The 18,056-nt window shown below is 34.6% G+C and overlaps 1 protein-coding gene across 5 annotated transcripts; it reads right to left on the reverse strand.

Annotated features, from left to right (window-relative positions):
• LOC124848614 (uncharacterized) lies at positions 1–10,840 on the reverse strand. Of its 5 annotated transcripts, none has more exons than XM_047326334.2 (10): positions 10,433–10,840; positions 9,816–9,859; positions 9,616–9,727; positions 9,402–9,498; positions 4,290–4,882; positions 2,664–2,931; positions 2,317–2,578; positions 2,012–2,131; positions 875–1,267; positions 1–418 (listed from the first exon to the last, which is right to left on the reverse strand). In XM_047326334.2, the coding sequence occupies exons 1-10, from the start codon at positions 10,602–10,604 to the stop codon at positions 179–181; spliced, it is 2,301 nt and encodes a 766-aa protein (XP_047182290.2). In that variant the 5' UTR covers positions 10,605–10,840; the 3' UTR covers positions 1–178. The 5 variants fall into 5 exon arrangements, with proteins under 5 accessions (XP_047182290.2, XP_087972316.1, XP_087972318.1 ...); XM_088116190.1 differs by having other exon boundaries at positions 4,269–4,882; XM_088116192.1 differs by lacking the exon at positions 9,402–9,498 and having other exon boundaries at positions 4,269–4,882; positions 9,579–9,727.
• Between the last annotated feature and the right edge of the window lie 7,216 nt (positions 10,841–18,056).

An 18,056-nucleotide genomic window follows, 5' to 3' on the forward strand; every position in this document is an offset into this window, starting at 1 on the left:
TACCCCAGTAATACACAGTAAAATTAACGGAAAACCAGAACTACAGAAGACATGTTATAAAGGTATGTACAAATTGAATTAACGCTCAAGCTCTGAATGAAAATAGCATGAAAATAATTCACAACCTACAAGAATAATTTCTTGCCAAAATAGATAAGATAAAACAAGCAGAAGGGTATTAGTTATTGTGCTGCAAAAATTGATGCAAGTTCTTGGATGACAAATCTTGAAAACTACCTGGGTGCTGATGTTCTTCCAGAACACGTGGCTGAGAATGATTAAGGTTAAAATATCCAGGACTAGCATACTGTAACAAGAAAGCCTGATTTGGGTGCCCCAGAAAGTTAGACTGGGTTCTCTCTGGGATAAACGAAGTTCCTGACTCAGACCCATAGTCCCATTGAGAAAAACTGCCATGCTGCTTAAAAGAACGACAAAAAACCATTAACCTAAATGATGAAATTATATAACAGACTTCTATAATGTAGATTATGTCAAGGTCAGTGATCAGACTTCGGGAATAATTCTTAAGTTAAAACCCAGTTTTTGAAAAAGTTAATATGAAATAAAGTTTACAAATTAGTTTATATTCATGTTAATATTTGTTTATGAAAAACTAATTTTAGTTTTTCTTATTTTCTTGTTTTTCGAAAAGTTTATTCAAATAAATCTAGTCAACGATGATCACACTTCAGGATAATAACCCATCCGTCAGATGTGAAGAACAGTTGAATGTCACTTTTTTAATTTGCTTGTTGCAGATGAAGCACGAATAGCTAACTTTACATGGCATTTTTCTCATAATACGAACGAACTATAGTCAAAAGCTCTGTATGGAAAAGATCATTCTTCATCAGAAAAAACTACAACATACCCGATGAATAGAGCTCAGGTTATGTCCACCTCTATACTGAGAAGATAAAGTCTCGTCTAAGTTACTTGAAGGTATCACATGAGAAGGAGGACTGTCCAGAAAGCTTTCAGAACTATAAACTGAAGAGCCAAGATTTCCGTAATCAAATCCATCTCTGGCAGTGGCACGGGGAGGCAATCTATTTGTAAGGAATTCATTTCCATTTTGCACAAGGTTGTACTTCATATCTGCAGGATATTCATGTGCAGTATGGCCCGAAAATGCTTGCGGAGAGGGCAGGGAAAGATATCCATTCTTGTCAAGAAATTGATGAAAATGTGTTGAGGATTGAATTGTAGGATCCTGGGGAAGTGCGGATCTCATAGGTAGAGAAAAGGCACTTGGCTCAATGACCTGCAAGGTTCAACAACTGTCAAGTATATCAATGACTAACTATTAGGTCCAATTTATCTATGACTAAGATTTTAGGGCACTGATTTGGAACCTTTAAACTTTAGGTAAATGATATTATAGAACTTTCCATCAATGTTAACTCTTATTCTTTTGGCATTTCTTATCTACATTAAGACTACAGAGTAAGTTATTCCCGGTTATAAGTTGAAAAAATTATCATAGGATATTTATTGGATAGGTTATCTAACAATCATAATGAACTTGTAACTAGGTTTTAAGCCTATATATCTAAACAGATTGGCATTAACATAATAGCCCGATTTCTGCTAGGAGAAAAAGTCCCCGTTCCTCCTAAAGCAGCCACTTCCTGCTAAATCAATGCATTTGCCAGAAGAGGACCATGAGAAACAACTCAACTTGATGTATCCAAGAAACCCAGCATGTATTTCCCCTCATCCATTTTAATTCGATACAGAATCCGTGCACATCAAGAAAATAAATAACACAGTGTTTGGATTAATAAGAAATATTGAAACAAATTTTGGAGATCATTAACTTCTGAGTAGTCCAAGCAATACGTAAGACTTGAACCATCTCTTTTTGGTTATTCTTCAACAAACAATAATCCAGAGATATAAACATCATTAAATGACTATTCCTACCAAAGAATATCTGTTCTATGAATTCATTAGCATATGGCCTCAGGCAAAAAACAAAAAATGAGAGAACAGATGAATACTCTACATTGGACATGGAGATGGCAGGATTTCTTATAGATGATACTTCATTACTGTGTCTTGCGGGTTGTGATTGTGACGTAAGAAATGACAACAAATCACCAGGTATTGAATTTGGGTCAGCATACTGCATCAAGGTAAAAACAGAATAAACAGCTATTAAATTTCAAAAGTAAGCATGAACAAGTAAACAGCTATTAAAGAATAGAATCACGTAGATTATGTGCACAGATATATTTCATGTACAAAGCCCGTCAATACCAATAAGAAAACCAAAATAAAGAACTCAAGTATGAAAGGCTATAGTGTCACCAGTTCTCTTGGAAAAGTAAAATGGTTTCGACTCCCCAAGCCTGGCTGTTTGAAAGGCAGTGACGTATTCACCCAGCGAGATGTTAGGAAACTACGGTCTGCGACAGATGCTGTGATGTTATGTTCATGCTCAACAATTTCCTGAGGAATAACATGGTTCACAGGCCATTGCTTAGGAGACGAAAGGAAATCACTGTTTTTATCACCTGCTGCTCCTTCAGGAACATCAAATCCAAGCTTCTTATAACCATAGTCTACAGAACTAAGGGAGACAACAAAATAAAATAAGTTGTACCGTAGACAAAACAGACTATATATCCAAAAATAGGAAATGAAAAATAAATTGCCTTGCATCCAGGAACTGAGCTGAAGAATCATCTACAGCTGCAGACTTCACTTCCATGACATTTTTAGAAAGATGATTAGAAGTAAGAACCGCAGATGCAGAATTACTGCCGCTATTATATGTACCAAAACTCAAATGTGAACAGTCAGCACCCAAGGCTTGTAAATGAATTGGAATAACCACTGAAGAGTCATCTTCAAATGTTGCCACTTCTGGTTTAGACTCTCCTATACTTAATCGCTGGAGAATTGAAACAGAAGATGACACGTCTACAAAGACCATCAGTAAATTTATTTGAATAATCAATAGAATAATAGCGATCCATTACTAGACTTTGAGGGAAAAAAAAACTGAAAAAGTAATAAATATTTCATGAAACAACGCTTTCCCATGTTTCAAGATTGAATAATGCAGCATATCCAAATATTGGTTTCATTCCTTTCTACAGATTCTGATACAAGGACAACACAACTCCCTAGAAAACTTAAACATTTACAGAAGTGAGGAAAATGAATTATAATCATCATCATTGAAAACATTCACAATTCAAATGTCAGGTGCGTGATCTACTGTGTAACCCAATTCACTGATTAACAAAAAATGACAATACAAAGGTGGTTTAATTTTTAGGTTCCAAAACCAACTTCATAGTCGTTAGGAAAGAAATGTGAATACCCAGTTAAACACTGAATAGTTTGTTATAAAAATATCTCCTCCAAATTCCAATACTCCAAAAAATGAAAAAGTTGATCATCGCACAGAAACAACCAAACCCTCTCACTAATGCAGCACCTACAAGAATCAAATACAATTATGCCACCACTAGGTTCTGTAAGAAAAACAAAGTATTTGTTAAACTATAGAAAAGAGAGTCATTGACCTGAAACCGTGTGTTTTTGAAACAGCAAGGATGTTTCATTTATATTGAGAAAATGAAATTAATAAAAATAAATAGAGGAGATATGATATAATAAATTAAAACGTTTCTAATAATACTAATATATACATAGATGTGTGAGTATATGTCTGTATAGTATACATGTATGTGTGTGTATGTGTATAATCTAGATATCCCTTATTTCTATAATTGTAACAATACCAATAAACCCATTTAGGGTGGGCCTTTTAAGTTGTTTCTCAAAAAGTTAATTTTAGTCTCTGCACACCTGTTTTTAATATGACTACATAGAAAGAAGCCCGAACACTTCAAACTTGTAATTGTGCCTTTACATCACATTTACATGTCGATCATGTGCAGTTACATGTAGCTGTAAGTCTAAAAATTTTATACTTGTATTCACAAATATAGGTTAAACCATTCACTTAGTTCCTACTATATATATAGTTGTCCACATTTTAGTCTCAAATGAGGAAACTATGAGTTTTATTCCCTACACATGTATAAAAGTTAAACTTTGGTCGTTTGTGCTAACACCAGAAAAAACTCTCTGCGGTGTAAAACCACTGCAAGGACTTTCTGACTATGACAAACTCCAACAAAAAACTGTTCACGAACTAAATTTATAGATTTCTCATGTAGGAACTAAAACTTATTGGAAACAGGAAGAGTAATAGGGACCAAATGAATAGATATATATTCCCACACCTGAGAATAATGAAGAGTTACCTTCATGATGCTTAAGAGAACTACGATGATCAGGGAAAAGAGTATTCCCAAAGTTAGAATTGGAATGAGATTGTAGTCCAGTGTTGCTGCTCAAAAGAGCCTGTTTGGTAGACATAGGAGCAGATTCAGTTTCTTCAGAAACAACATCATCACAAGCAACATCCCTCCATGAAACTGGGGCTACATCTAATTCACTATTCCTGTGTGAACATAATGCAGTATCATGCAAGCTAGGATGCTCGAGTGGCCCATCAGAATTTGAAGCATACATGTTTGGTGCCTGTGAATATCTAGCAATTGGATGCTCAATTACAGGCCATTCATCATGAAAAACTTGTTGCTCAGAATGATTTTGACAGGGAAGACCTAAACTTGACTCCAAATTTCTACATGCAGAAACTCCTGAGGTATTAAAGTTGTTCACAACATCTTGTGATGATGTTCTACCCATTTTTACAATGTCTGCCATTGAAAGATGCCCTTTTTTCACTCCTGTGATGGAGGGTTGAGGTCCTGAAGAGGCTTGGGCAGAATCCGATACAGAATGTCTGGTTATTAAGGACTGTCTTCCATTATCATTACTAAAATAATCACTGCATTAAATTTAAAATAAAACATATGGAGAGTAGTTAGAAATTTTATTTAAAAAAGTAATTAATAACAGTAACAATCTAATCAAAGTGATATCAATATGTATAAAAGGCAGGCAAATAAAAACATTTTGTTTATTACTTTTCTAAGAGATCAAGTTAACACCAATGGAGACACAATATTCAAAAGTGAATCTTTTATTAAAAGGAGATTCAGCCTAATTAACATTTGAATAATGGACAACTTTAGTATGGTTACTGTGACCATGTAGAAAACTTTTTCTAGGAAATCCTTTAATGTACTTTAACATACAAATGACTACATTTCAATGATCTACACATGAAGAACTGAGAAATTGACTCACCACACTGGCGGTAAAGGAAATTTCAAGACAAGTAATAGTAAGATAGTTCAACTTTCCAACTAATCTTTTGTACTGCTCAAGATCTAAGCAATACTCCCCAGATTAGGTAGGAGTTTGGTATTGGGATCCATGGGTGTCTCAACAAATTTTGAATTCATTAACACAATTTCGTTTAAAATATCTAATGCATACTTCCTTTGAAATAAAACAATACCATTGTTGGATTATACACAATCCCTAAGAAATATCTAAGTCTACCAAAATCTTTGGTCTGAAAGTGGTGACAAAGGTGTGGTTCATACATGAGATGTCATGGTGGCAGCCATTGTCTTTAAGAACAATGTCATCAACATATACTATTAAATTGATACACTCAACACTTGAGTAAAGGTAAAAGAGTGAATGATCCGTACCACTATGAGTCAGACCAAATTGTTGAACAAAATTGCTATATTTTCCAAACCAAGCCCTAGAAGATTGTTTGAGACCATATAAAGATTTGTGAAGACAACATACTAACCCATAAGACTCCCCTTGAGCAACAAAACCTAGAGGTTCTTCCATATAAATTTCTTCCTGGCTATAAATAAGAGAGCAAAAGTCATTTTTGCCACTAGAGAAAAAGCATCACACCATATTACAAACCAAAAATTTGTATGTAACCTTTGGCCGCAAGGCAAGCTCAAAGATGATCAAAAGTAACATCAAACCCAACTTTGATACCAACAACCTACAACAGATTTCCCAAATGATAATGGGACAAGATCCCAAGTCCCACCTTTTTGAAGAACACTTATTTCACAAGCATGACCTAACTAATGCCAACCAAGATCAGCTAAGGCATCACCTAATTAATACAAGAAATAGATGAAAGGAAGTGTAAAAAGGTTGAGGTTGTCTACAAACTCTCCCCAAATTACTTTGGATTATTACAAATTATTGCAGACATAGACAAGGTGGTCTAAGAACTCAAGCTCCCAAATTCAGCATAAGTACTGTTAGAATATTTACCCTATTTATCATGATTATATTATGTCTAGGGTTACCCTATTTATCATGATTATATTGTGTCTAGGGTTACCGTATTTATCATGATTATATTGTGTCTAGGGTTACCCTATTTATCATGATTATATTGTGTCTAGGGTTACCTATTTATCATGATTATATTGTGTCTATGTTACCCTATTTATCATGATTATATTCTGTCAATTTATTTTTATAAATAGAAGATTATGAGAGGGGTCAATCAAGCCCTATAGAATTATTTTACAGTTTAATTCTCAAGTTGGTATCAGAGCAGGTTGTCTGAATCTTTTCTACCTTTGCCACCGGTGGCCTGTGGCTGCCGCCGGCCTTAAAAATTTCATCTTTTCTTAAATACCTCAACGAGTCGTCCTGTTCTGGTTTCTATCTAGTCTCCAAACCCTAGTTGTTGTCCGCAATTGTCCAGCACTGTTTGCCGCTGTCTGGCACTGTTTGCCGCTGTCTGGTGCCGTTTGTTGTTGTCCGGTGCCATTTACCGTGACACTATTTTTCCACTGTGAGGAGTTGTCCACATAAGTTTGTCACCATCAACCTTTGTTTCCTGTCATTCCGACGCCGTCCGCTAATACCCGCCACCGACCACCGCCACAGTTTAGTCTGGCGACCAATAGATCTGGATTGCCTCCTTTTGCCATGGTCAACCTTGCCTGTGTCAAGGGCTAGTTCTCATCCAAGCACCGCCACCTGTGCCACATCTGTTCAACCTCTGTCGTCGTTGCCGTCTTGTTTTCTCTGGCGAAGTTAGGGGTTTTGTGCGCATCAAAGAGCGCGACCCATCCTGGTTGTCGTTGCCTCATTCTCCTCCACATGCAATGTCACGCACGACTTCTCTACGATCAGCTTCCAACGTGTGTTTGTCACGTGCCACCTTTCCGGTGTCGAAATTACACTGTGACACTGCCATTCGTCTCGCCGGAGCCTCGTGAGTGCATTTTGGTCCTTGTTTCTTAGTTTTGGTGGTTGTAACTCAGACCTAGGGTTTTCTCCTTTGGTTGTTTTGGAACCCTAAGTCCTTCAGATCTCTGTTTCATCATTGTTTGACTCATCGAATCATGTTGAGTCCATATACGTCCTTGGTTCTTGATTTCAAAGTTAGCAGACCGCTCTTGTCGCCCAACAGCTTCCAAGGGAAGAAATTCCCTTCTACACAAGGCAAGCCCTGTTCTAAAACAAAAATACACACACCTGCAAGAGGAACCGTTTCCTCCTTAAAAGATAATCCCTACTAGACTAAATAACTTCCTTTAACCACTCATAAATTGTCCAACTACTGTTAATTGTTTTGTAACTTCTAATTTTGAACCTTTTTCCTAACATACACCTTAAAAGTCTTATTAATACTCCTCAGATTCTGAACAATCTTGTCTTCAAGGTGAAAATATGAAAATTGATCGTGAATGGTCCTTATCGTCTCCTTCAAGCTCCTCTTCCTCTTCATTCTCCCCAAATTTAACACCCGAAGGTTCTTATCAGAACATTTATGACCAGGACGGTATGGTCCTCCACATTGAAAACATATGCCCTCTTCTCTTCGCTTAATATATTTAGCGTAGGGTAAATTTTGTCATCCCCATGTTCTATTTTCTCCTGAATGTGAACGACTCACCTTAGACTCTAAGGTTACTCCCCCTCCATCTCTTCAAGCCGTGCTAATATGACTAGAACTCCCCGATTCAGTCTGAGTCCCTTTCAATGCTTCTACCCAGAAACCACTCCTCCACTCCCTTGAAAATGTCCTTGATACAAATTACTTCTAATTGTTGTCCTCTCACCAGACCTTTCATCACTAAAACTCCTTCCACATCTCTAACGATCTCCATGGCTCTCAATAGATCCTTGGGATTGTGTGGGCGGATCTGGTTTCTAATATTATCATGCAATCTTACAAAAAAGTATCCCATCAGTTGATCATTTGTCACGTCCATGGCTTGTCCCACTAACATCTCAAATTCCTATATCTACTCTTCCACTTCACCTTTCTTTCTGACAGCAGCCAATTTTTCAAACACTGATGCTCTATCCCTTCCTCCAGACCTTCTTATTAATGCTTTTGTCAATTACTCCCATGAAGGATTTTTGGTTTTCTTCCTCCAAAATCCGAACCAATGACTAGCTCCACCTTCCCTTCTGATGAAGGCCAACTTAATCTGCTCGTTCGGTGAAACCTCCTTGACTTCAAAGAATTTTCAACCCAAGATATCCCACCCATTTGGACCCCCTCCCTCAAACGAAGGAAGTTCCACTTTTTTCATCCACCCCCGCTAGTATTCTCTTTTGTCTTCCTCCCATTCTTCACCAATATCTTCTCTTCTTCCCACTCTATCCCCGTTTACAAAACCTCTGCTTCCTTCAGACCCCCTTTCAATATTCTTAAGTCTGCGCATAACATCCTCCATCGTATCATTGAGCCTTTGAAAGTTGTCTTTAGATTCCTCCCTCATTTCCTCAATTACCCTCCCTACCGTGCTCACTATACTCTCCATGACTCTCTTGGTGTTTTTGGTCCGACAAGTCAAACCAATTGTTAGGTTTCTTCGACACAAGAAACCAGATTTCAAATTCAGTTTAAGAAATTATCACACAAATCTTACTGCACAATGTATTATCACACTTTAATTAGGAAAAACATAATACAGAAAACATCCAAAAGCTCTTACACAGACAAGCCCTGCTCTGAAACAAAAATACACACACCTGCAGGAGGAACCGTTTCCTCCTTAAAAGATAACCCCTACTAGACTAAATAACTTCATCTAACCACCCATAAACTGTCCAACTACTGTTAACTGTTTTGTAACTTCTAATTTTAAACCTTTTTCCTAACATACACCTTAAAAGTCTTATCACTTTCCCCTCTTATACATGTACATATCGAATACCCTTTCCAATACACCAATTTGGAAAAAAAAATCATTTCCACTATAACAAGCAAAAGAAAAAAAAAATTCAAAGGAAGAAAAAAATGGACAGAACAATCAATAATAGGACAATCAAAGCATCAAAACAACACATGGATTATCCCATGGAAAAAAATGTGACATTAAACCACACTCCATCAACAATAACAATTTGAATTCACATAAGCTACCACATTGCATTAGAAAACTCACCTTTTAATACTGTTCATCAAATCATGAGTTGTAGGACCCATAACTGAAGCACTAACACATACTGACCCACCCTCCCCCTTGCCATTAGCTTTATGCTCTGACATTAAGTTACACATATTTGACAAGGTAAGGCAATGGAATAGTAAAAAACCACGTCAATATACTAGCTGCGTGTACCAGAAATTGCATGATGTTCCGCAATCAGAGAAGATACCGTTATAAGTCACATGTGCTAATCCACTTTGTACAACACTGCAATCTCTGCCAGTTTTGCCTCCGCGACTCAAGCCTACATTCTTACCCCTAGTCCTTGAATTGAAGGGGCCCTTCATTTGAAGTTTAAAAAGCAAACAGATTATTCATCCCACAATTGGCTCAACCTTATCTCAATGATCAATGTCATACGAGGAATACCTCTTTTTTCTTTTCACGTTTATTTTTCACCTCATGAAATGTATCTGCAGTTAAGATATTGGAAACTACCAAGCTTAAAGATATATAAATCATGCCAACAATTCATAGATCATAACACTCAGAGTAAGATTTTTAAGTCGCCACTGTAGATATAACTTATAAAATAATTATTACAAAAGCCAATTACTTAATTATAAGAGAATTCATAATTGGATGGCATGGTGGTATTTGGTAAACATTCACAATATCAATGCATCCTAATTAGATTCAAATAAATAAAAGGATGCAGGATTGTCACTCACAGAAAATACACATGTTATCTACCAAAAACAATGAATAAAACTAACAATTTAATTTTCATGCACCATCCGTGAAATGATTTTAGTTCTGTAACCGCATGAACTAAAACTTCTAGGATAGTCATTATAAAAGCGCCGACACGTTATAATTAATTTCATAGATAAAAAATGCAGATAAATCATAATACACGATATGAAGTCAGAGAAATCACTTTTAGACTATTCTTTCTTTCTTTCAATTTCTAAAAGAGAAAAGGACAAGACGTTCCACTGCAACAAAGAAAGCAAGAAAAGGAACACAGTATCGAAGAGCAAAACCTTGAGAGAGAAGCTTCTCAACGGCGCGGTTTAAGTCCATGTCACATTCCTCGAGCACAGCGTAGATCTCATGCTCCGTGCAGTCCACGATCTCCTTCACGCTCTGCACCACCTTCTCCGTCGCCACCGGCATGGCGCTCTCCGCTGCAACGTGTTCTTCGCCGCCGTTCATGTTTCTTCTTTCACTTCCCGTTCTTCACCCTCCGTAAATTTTGTCGCAGTTTCTATCCTTCTAGCCAGAATACTCTGATCAAACAAACGGAACCTTTTCGCACACACAAACCTTTTCAACTTCTCGCGCTTCAGCTTTATATATATATAGCGGTTTTTTTTTCTGACTTGTGGACTGCGGTTTAGTAATCCACACAGTCACGGGGGCACACGCTGTTGTCACGAACTGTGATGTTTGGGGCTCTCACGGTAAAGGCTTGTTTAAGAACATTTTCGCCACGTCTTTGGAAATATGACTGTGATTGGTTGATGTGCGGAAGGTCGGAATGACGTGGAAGATTAGATGCTTGAAGATCGAATTTTAAGATTTTCTTTTATTATTTTAATATATTCTTATTCTTGTTAATATATTATTATTCTTATTCCTTCATATTTAAAATAAAGTTTTTCTAATTTTAAGATTTAAATTTTTATGTCCTCGAGATTGAGATAAAATTGCATGTTTAAAAAGATAATAGTTTTATAATTTATAAAAGTTAATAATATGAATTCATTTATAAGCTTTTTCTTACCGTTTTTTTATTATTTCAACATAAAATTTAATAATTGTATTTTAATTATAATAAAAGGTTAAATATGTTTTTTTATAAAATTAATTTCTCTTTAAAACTTTGGTTTATTATTTTTAGAATAACATGAATTTCATCCTTTTAATCAAAATTTATTAATTTTATTTGAGGTTTTAAACGCGTTTTTCAATTAGCATTGAACAAAAGAATACATCAAATAATATAAATAACTCTAATGATATGATGAAATGCGTTTGAAACATCAAATAAACTTAACAAATTTTGGTTGAAATGACTAAATCTACACATTTCTAAAGTTGAGAAACTAAATTAGACCAAAGTTTTAAAAATAAACTAATTACAATTTTCATTGAAAGTTAAAGGATACAAAACATATTTAACCCAAATCACAATATTTTAGTGATCAACATATCACAATTTTAACTTATTAAAAAGAGCAATATGATTATAAATAATGTTTTAGCAAAGTTTTAGGACAACAAATTTCAATACAATTTTAGCATTTACAAAATGATCATTTTAGTTCTCCTTATATATTTAAAAGAGTCTTTATATAAACTTTATAAGATATTACCATTGCAAACCCTTTTTTGTTCTTCTTGTTATTATTTGTCTAACTTTGACATAGAGAAGCATTGAGTGATGAAACATTAAATTTGTTTATCTTCTTTGATAGTTAATAGTGGACAACATTTATATTCATGTGTTGCATAGTGTTTTACTTCTTTAACTGACAAAATAACACACTTTACTAGTCAAATAGATTGGTTAGTGTTGACATGCTTATGTCATAAAATAAATTTCAACTTTAGCATGAATCTTAAGAAATATTTGAATATGTCTTTGAACTTGAGTGCAAGAAAGTGGTTTTAAGCCTAACTCAATCCCACAAAATCAGCTTCTAAGGTGAGGTTTGCACCCCACTTATATATTATAATTTGGACTTATCTTTAGTCGATGTGTGACTTCCAACACACCCCCTTCACGCCGAGGTATAGACATCTCGAGCGTGAGAATAGAATTAATGGATGGTCCGATAGTGGCCCAACAACAGGTAGAACATAATGTCCACATATATATCGCTAGGATAGGCTTCAATCATGACTTTGATACCATATTACGAAGTGAAATTTTAAGCCTAACTCAACCCTACAAAATCGACTTGTAAGGTGAGGTTTGCACCCCACTTATATATTATAATTTGATCTTATCTCTAGTCGATGTGGGACTTCCAATATTAAACTCAAACTTTGGAATATTCTTCATGTGTGTCAACTTAAAGTCTTCCTATATATTTATTGTGAACTTAAAATCTTTTGCTATACTTATTGTTTGTTATCAATTGAAGTGAAACTTGACATAGTACAGTTGCTACATGTTTTCAAGCTTTAAATTCAATCAAAACATTCAAGGTATTCAAGTTTTGCCCCCAACATTTAGTCATATTTAACACATTTAATCTCACACAACAATAAAATATTAAAAAACTTAATTCAAGTCATGGGATAAGACAAGTTGCCAACACTTTAACCTATACAAATTACAAGTTATGTAAAATGAGCTTGCATTATATGTAATCTATTTTGGATAGACCTATGTGGGAAATTTGACTTAAATGTCTAATTCACCAACATTTTGTTTTAATGTAGATTATTGACCAACTCATATAACTCATCCACGTTATCATTCCTAACTTTTTTTCATAAACAAATTAATGCATATTGTACATTGTACAAGCACTAGTACAAAAACAGCGTATAACGTCACGCGTTCAACATTCAACCACTGAATAATCAAGGTTAAAAATGACCGGTGGCAGTTTTATAAATAAAAGCAATTATTAAACGTCGTTTAGAACTGTAATTTGATATAAAAGGATATAAAACGTCGAATGCCACAGAGTTCGACATCAAAAGGTTAGTGAATTCAATAAAAATTTGAGGGAGAGATTGAAAATTCATTCACTTTATCTTAGCGCGCGAGACGTTCTTCTCTTCTCAAACTTTTCTCGAATGAAGTTTGACGATCATCACATGTAATCTTTCTTTCATTTGATACAAATGCATGTTAATTAACTACTTTATGTATGATTGTCGTTTGTTTTAACCGATTATTTTCGTGTTCTTGTCCTTCATTGGTGCATTTTGTTTTCTCTCTCACTGGTGACGACACTTTATTCCGACGAACCCACCTTTTGAAGGTTATTTTTCGTTTTCGTTTTGAAGAACTTATTTTTTGAACTTGTTTGTTGTTTTTTTTTTGTTGAACTTGTTTGTTGTTATTGTTTGGTTGAACTTGTTTGAACTTGTTTGTTGTTGTTGTTGTTGTTTGATTGAACTTGGTTGTTGTTGGTTATTGTTGTTTGTTGTTGATACTACACTACACGTTCATAGTTCTTGCTTTATAAAATAGGGTTAAATATGTTTTTAGTTCCTTAACTATCAAGCGATTTTAGGTTTAGTCCCTATTAGAAAGTTTTGTTCATTTTAGTCCTTTAAATATTGAAACTCTTATAATTATTCCTTAAAATTGAACGGCGTTAACTTTTGTTTAATGTGGCAAACGACAAGTCACATGTGATGCCAACTTATTTTAGGTGGTTGCCACGTATCTTTTCTTCTCTGAAAGTCCTCCCAACATAGTGTGACCTAATCAAACCCTGCTGAAAGGTAACCCCAACTTTTGCAGCACCAAGCATAGCCACAACCAAGGAACAACAATCACAATATCCCACAACCCTAGAATCAGGAACAATAGTCACAATATCACAGTCCATGGGACTCTAGTTAAAATATCCCCAAATCTTGTACGAGACTCAATCAAATCAAGCGCGCAGGTTTCAAAGGCGAAGACAACAACGCTCTTGCTTCTCCTCCTCATGACGAGGGGACAGAAGCCGAAGGGGTCACGAACGACCACTAGTTTGTCCTCGATAACAAAGACGAGGGAGTAGGCGCCCTTCACCTTCTCGCAGGCGTCAACGATGCGGAGGATGAAGGGGCGGTGCTTGGAGGTGGCGATGAGGTGGAGGACGACCTCGGTGTCGGAGGTGGGGTTGAAGATGGAGCCAAAGTCCTCGAGGTCGGACCGAAGAATGCAGTAGTCTAATCCTTTTCCTTATTTTCTAGATCCTGCCTCGCAGATTGCTCAATGCCAAACACCAACCCTTATGGATAAACGCAACCGTTAGTAGTAATCACTTCAGCACTGACTGCTACCTTTTAATAAAAGAAAACAACATGTTATTATAATATGAACTAAAAAAATGGTTTTATGGAAAAATCAATCTCCACAGGGACTTTCTCTGTGCTGGTCAATGATGATTTGAGGAAAATTTTGGAGCTTGGAGTTAACTCCAAGAGGAAGGACTCAAGGCCATGTGTTGACCTTTGAAAGAGATGCAGATTCTTTTGTGGAAAAGTTTGGAGCTTGGAAAAGCAGCAGCAAAAGGGTGGTTGATGTTACCAAGCTATTGGAACTCTGATTTGGGCATGCCACAAAATGGGGTTCGACTTTCTGGTCCTCTTCCGGTTCTCGTTCAGGTGGCTGAATCGGAGAAGAAGATCATGGAGAAGATAACGATGAAGGAGAAGTCGATGTTGTGTCCATGGTAACCACCAGCGAGTGGTCTGAAACATATAAAAAATAAAAATAAAAGCAACGTGACAAACAGGAAGGAAGGTGGCATCACACGTGAACTTACCGTTTGGTGTATCAAACAAAAGTTAATGTCGTTCAATTTTAAGGACTAATTATAAGAGTTTCAATATTTAGAGGACTAAAATGAACAAAACTTTCGAATAGGGACTAAACTTAAAATCGTTTGATAATTAAGGGACTAAAAACATATTTAACTCTATAAAATACCAAAAACTAAAATTTGTTATTTTTTTTTTCTTTTTCAAATCTCGTAGAGTTGTAATAAAGGATCACAATTAATTAAAAAAAACAAAAAAAAAATTGATTAACACGTATATTGACAAAATTCAACGTTAGTTTAACGTCGAAATTTGTAAATCCGACGTCAATTTAACGTCTCCTGATATGACGTCGTTCACGAATTCGCCGTTAAAAATCCAAAATATTCGACGTTGTAAGCGATTTGTGTACTAGTGAAAATACGTCTATGTCAGTAAATGGAGATAAATGTCCTATGTGAGAAGATATGTTGGTCGTGACATGTGTATGTGTGCAATTGTAATAAATTATTATTCTATGGTTTATTTGTAAATCTAAGTATTGATTTATATCAAATTTTGCTCTTTGATAATGAGATATACTTAATATAAATTTTTCAAAAGATATCACTTACACTTTCAAGTGTATCTTTGATGTGTAGATTTATGTGCTATTTTTATGATTTTTTATATTAATATTTAATGATTGTATCATCTATATATGTAAAACTACATAAATATATATATATATATATATATATATATATATATAAAAGAAAAATTTATTTGTTATTTATTGTTAAATATTTGTATTTATATACCTATTGTATATGTTTAACTTATATTTTGAAATGTTATATAGTTTTAAATTGGATAGGATGTAGATAAAATTTCATTAAATCTTTACATTATTTGTGTAGTTTGTTAACAAAAAATATCTGCACATGTCTTTAATAATTTTTATACTGTAATTGGATAATTTTTTATTATTAAATTACTTTTGTTCTCAACTGATTTAGTAATAAGTGAAATAAAAGTATTACTAAATGAAACGAATCAAATGTGTAAATCAAATGGATAAAATCATCTTATCGTAATCAGGCATATTTAATTTCACCAATTAAAAGTATAATTGTCTTAAAAAGTTTCGAAACAAAAACATCTTCTTGTTATAATCTTATATTTAAACTATTTAAGATATTTGATGCGATATTTGAATCTTGTAATATTAAAACAAACAACTAGCTAATGCTATATTTATCTCAATCTATTGTAAAATATACAATTTAGACTTAATTATATTTTTTATTTCTGAAAATTGAAGTACTTTTGATTTTGTTTCCTTAAATTTAAATAAGTATTTATAAATTTTTAAATTTGAAAAAGATATTATTTTATTGTTTAGATTAAATATTTTTAATCTATTAAATTTAATATTTAAGGACTAAAACTATATTTAGATTTTTTTCTTTAAATTTGAGGATCAGAATAAAAATCAATATATTACCAATATTCATAACAAAATTGAGGCAATAGGACTCTAGTGAATTGTATATTTTGGAAATTGACCTAATGTTGAGCGACTTATAACTTTGTGACTTGACTTTAAAAAATGGTGTTGATAGAATAATATGAAAAATATTGGTTCCAATTATTGTAGGATGTGATGTGATCATAGTCACGTTGTCTCAATCCATGGATAGGTGTGACTTGTAAGGCTATGCATGGATGATCATATTATTCGAGGATAAAGAACTAATGGTCAAATATTCAGGCATCTCTAATCAAGATATATTTAAATAATATATTTAAGAATTGAGTGAAGTAAAATAGATTTTCACACTCTTTTTGTTTAAAAAAAAAACGGAAATGAAGGTTTTTCTTAGAGTTTATGAACTCGAATGGAAGTAATTAATAAACAAGTATTTTAAAATATATGCAAAGATTTTAGATATAAAAACGTTAAAATATATATTTATTTGTTTAACTAAATTTTAAGAACCTTCTAAATTTAAATATTGGTTAAATATGTTTTTAGTCTTTCAACTATTATATATTTTTGGGTTTAGTCCATCTTTTAAACTTTACTTCATTTTCATCTCTCTCCTTAATGCAACTGTTAGATTTAGTTCTCAAATACTAACGACGGTAGTTTTTTCGTGATCTGGCGTGAGTTGGCTAACGGCGTGCCACGTTTCATGCCATGTGTACTTCTTTAGCACAGGCTCTCCTTCTTATCTGCCTGCAAATTCCCCAACAGCGATAGGGTTCTTCCTTGCACCACCACGCCGACGATCACCTTGCAGCATTCTAGCCCTAATCGCGCTCCAATGAATCTCGACCATAAATCGCGAGGTGACCTCCATCTCCACTACCAAAGAAACCCCAAAATCGTGCCACTGCCTTCCCACTTACAACCCTAAATTGCGAAACGTGAGTTCACATCTTTGTCTTCTCCCTCACGCAACTCGTGTTACCACCAGAAACCAACCACCTACAGAAATCGCGCAACCATGGCAACCTTCACCTCCATGTTCATCCTCTTCGCAACCCCAATCAGAAATTGCAAAATGCAACGTCATCTTCTTCATCGCATCCGAAATGTGAAACCTGTCGTGAGAGTTCTCCCATGCAATCAAATTCAACGAACAAAAAAATTCCCAATTCAGCAAACCCTAATCGCAATGTCCCCAAAATCATGAAACAGAGAATCGCGCCACCATGAGAATCATGATTTGCCCTAATCATGCAACAACCACCCTCGTTTCCCAACCCTATGACAAACCAGTGAAAACCTTCATCACAAAACCCATACGCCGCCTATAAGACCCTAGGAAAATGTGGTAAATAAGGAATAATGTGGTTATGAGACTTGGATCTTATTGCTTGATAATTGATGATTACATGTTTTCTAAAATTATAATTATTAAGTTTATTATTTAATGTTATTATTGATTAAGTGAAACATATGATTGATATATTGTTATTTGAATGATTTATGTAGTGCGTTGTTATTAATATGATGTATTGGATTGAGGGTAGAAGAATGATTTATGATTGAATAGGTGTGGGCCAAATTCTAGAAGGAAAGAGAGTTAAAGTAAACTTTTGGGTTTTAATTTGTATTGTGCGCCCAAAGGCAAAAAGGTCATTTTATCCTAATTAATTAGTGCATAAATTAAGTTT

The sequence above is a fragment of the Vigna umbellata genome, chromosome 5 (genome assembly GCF_029865625.1).
Source record: "Vigna umbellata cultivar VRB3 chromosome 5, Vumbellata_1.0, whole genome shotgun sequence".
Taxonomy (NCBI): Eukaryota; Viridiplantae; Streptophyta; class Magnoliopsida; order Fabales; family Fabaceae; genus Vigna; species Vigna umbellata.

Coding starts and splice junctions, on each gene's coding strand:
- LOC124848614 (XM_088116190.1), bottom strand. CDS start 10,604: ATGAACGGCGGCGAAGAACACGTTGCAGCGGAGAGCGCCATGCCGGTG. Junction 2,932..4,268: donor TAACTCTTCATTATTCTCAG/GTGTGGGAATAT, acceptor TGGTCTTTGTAG/ACGTGTCATCTTCTGTTTCA. Junction 419..874: donor ACCTGAGCTCTATTCATCGG/GTATGTTGTAGT, acceptor TCTTTTAAGCAG/CATGGCAGTTTTTCTCAATG.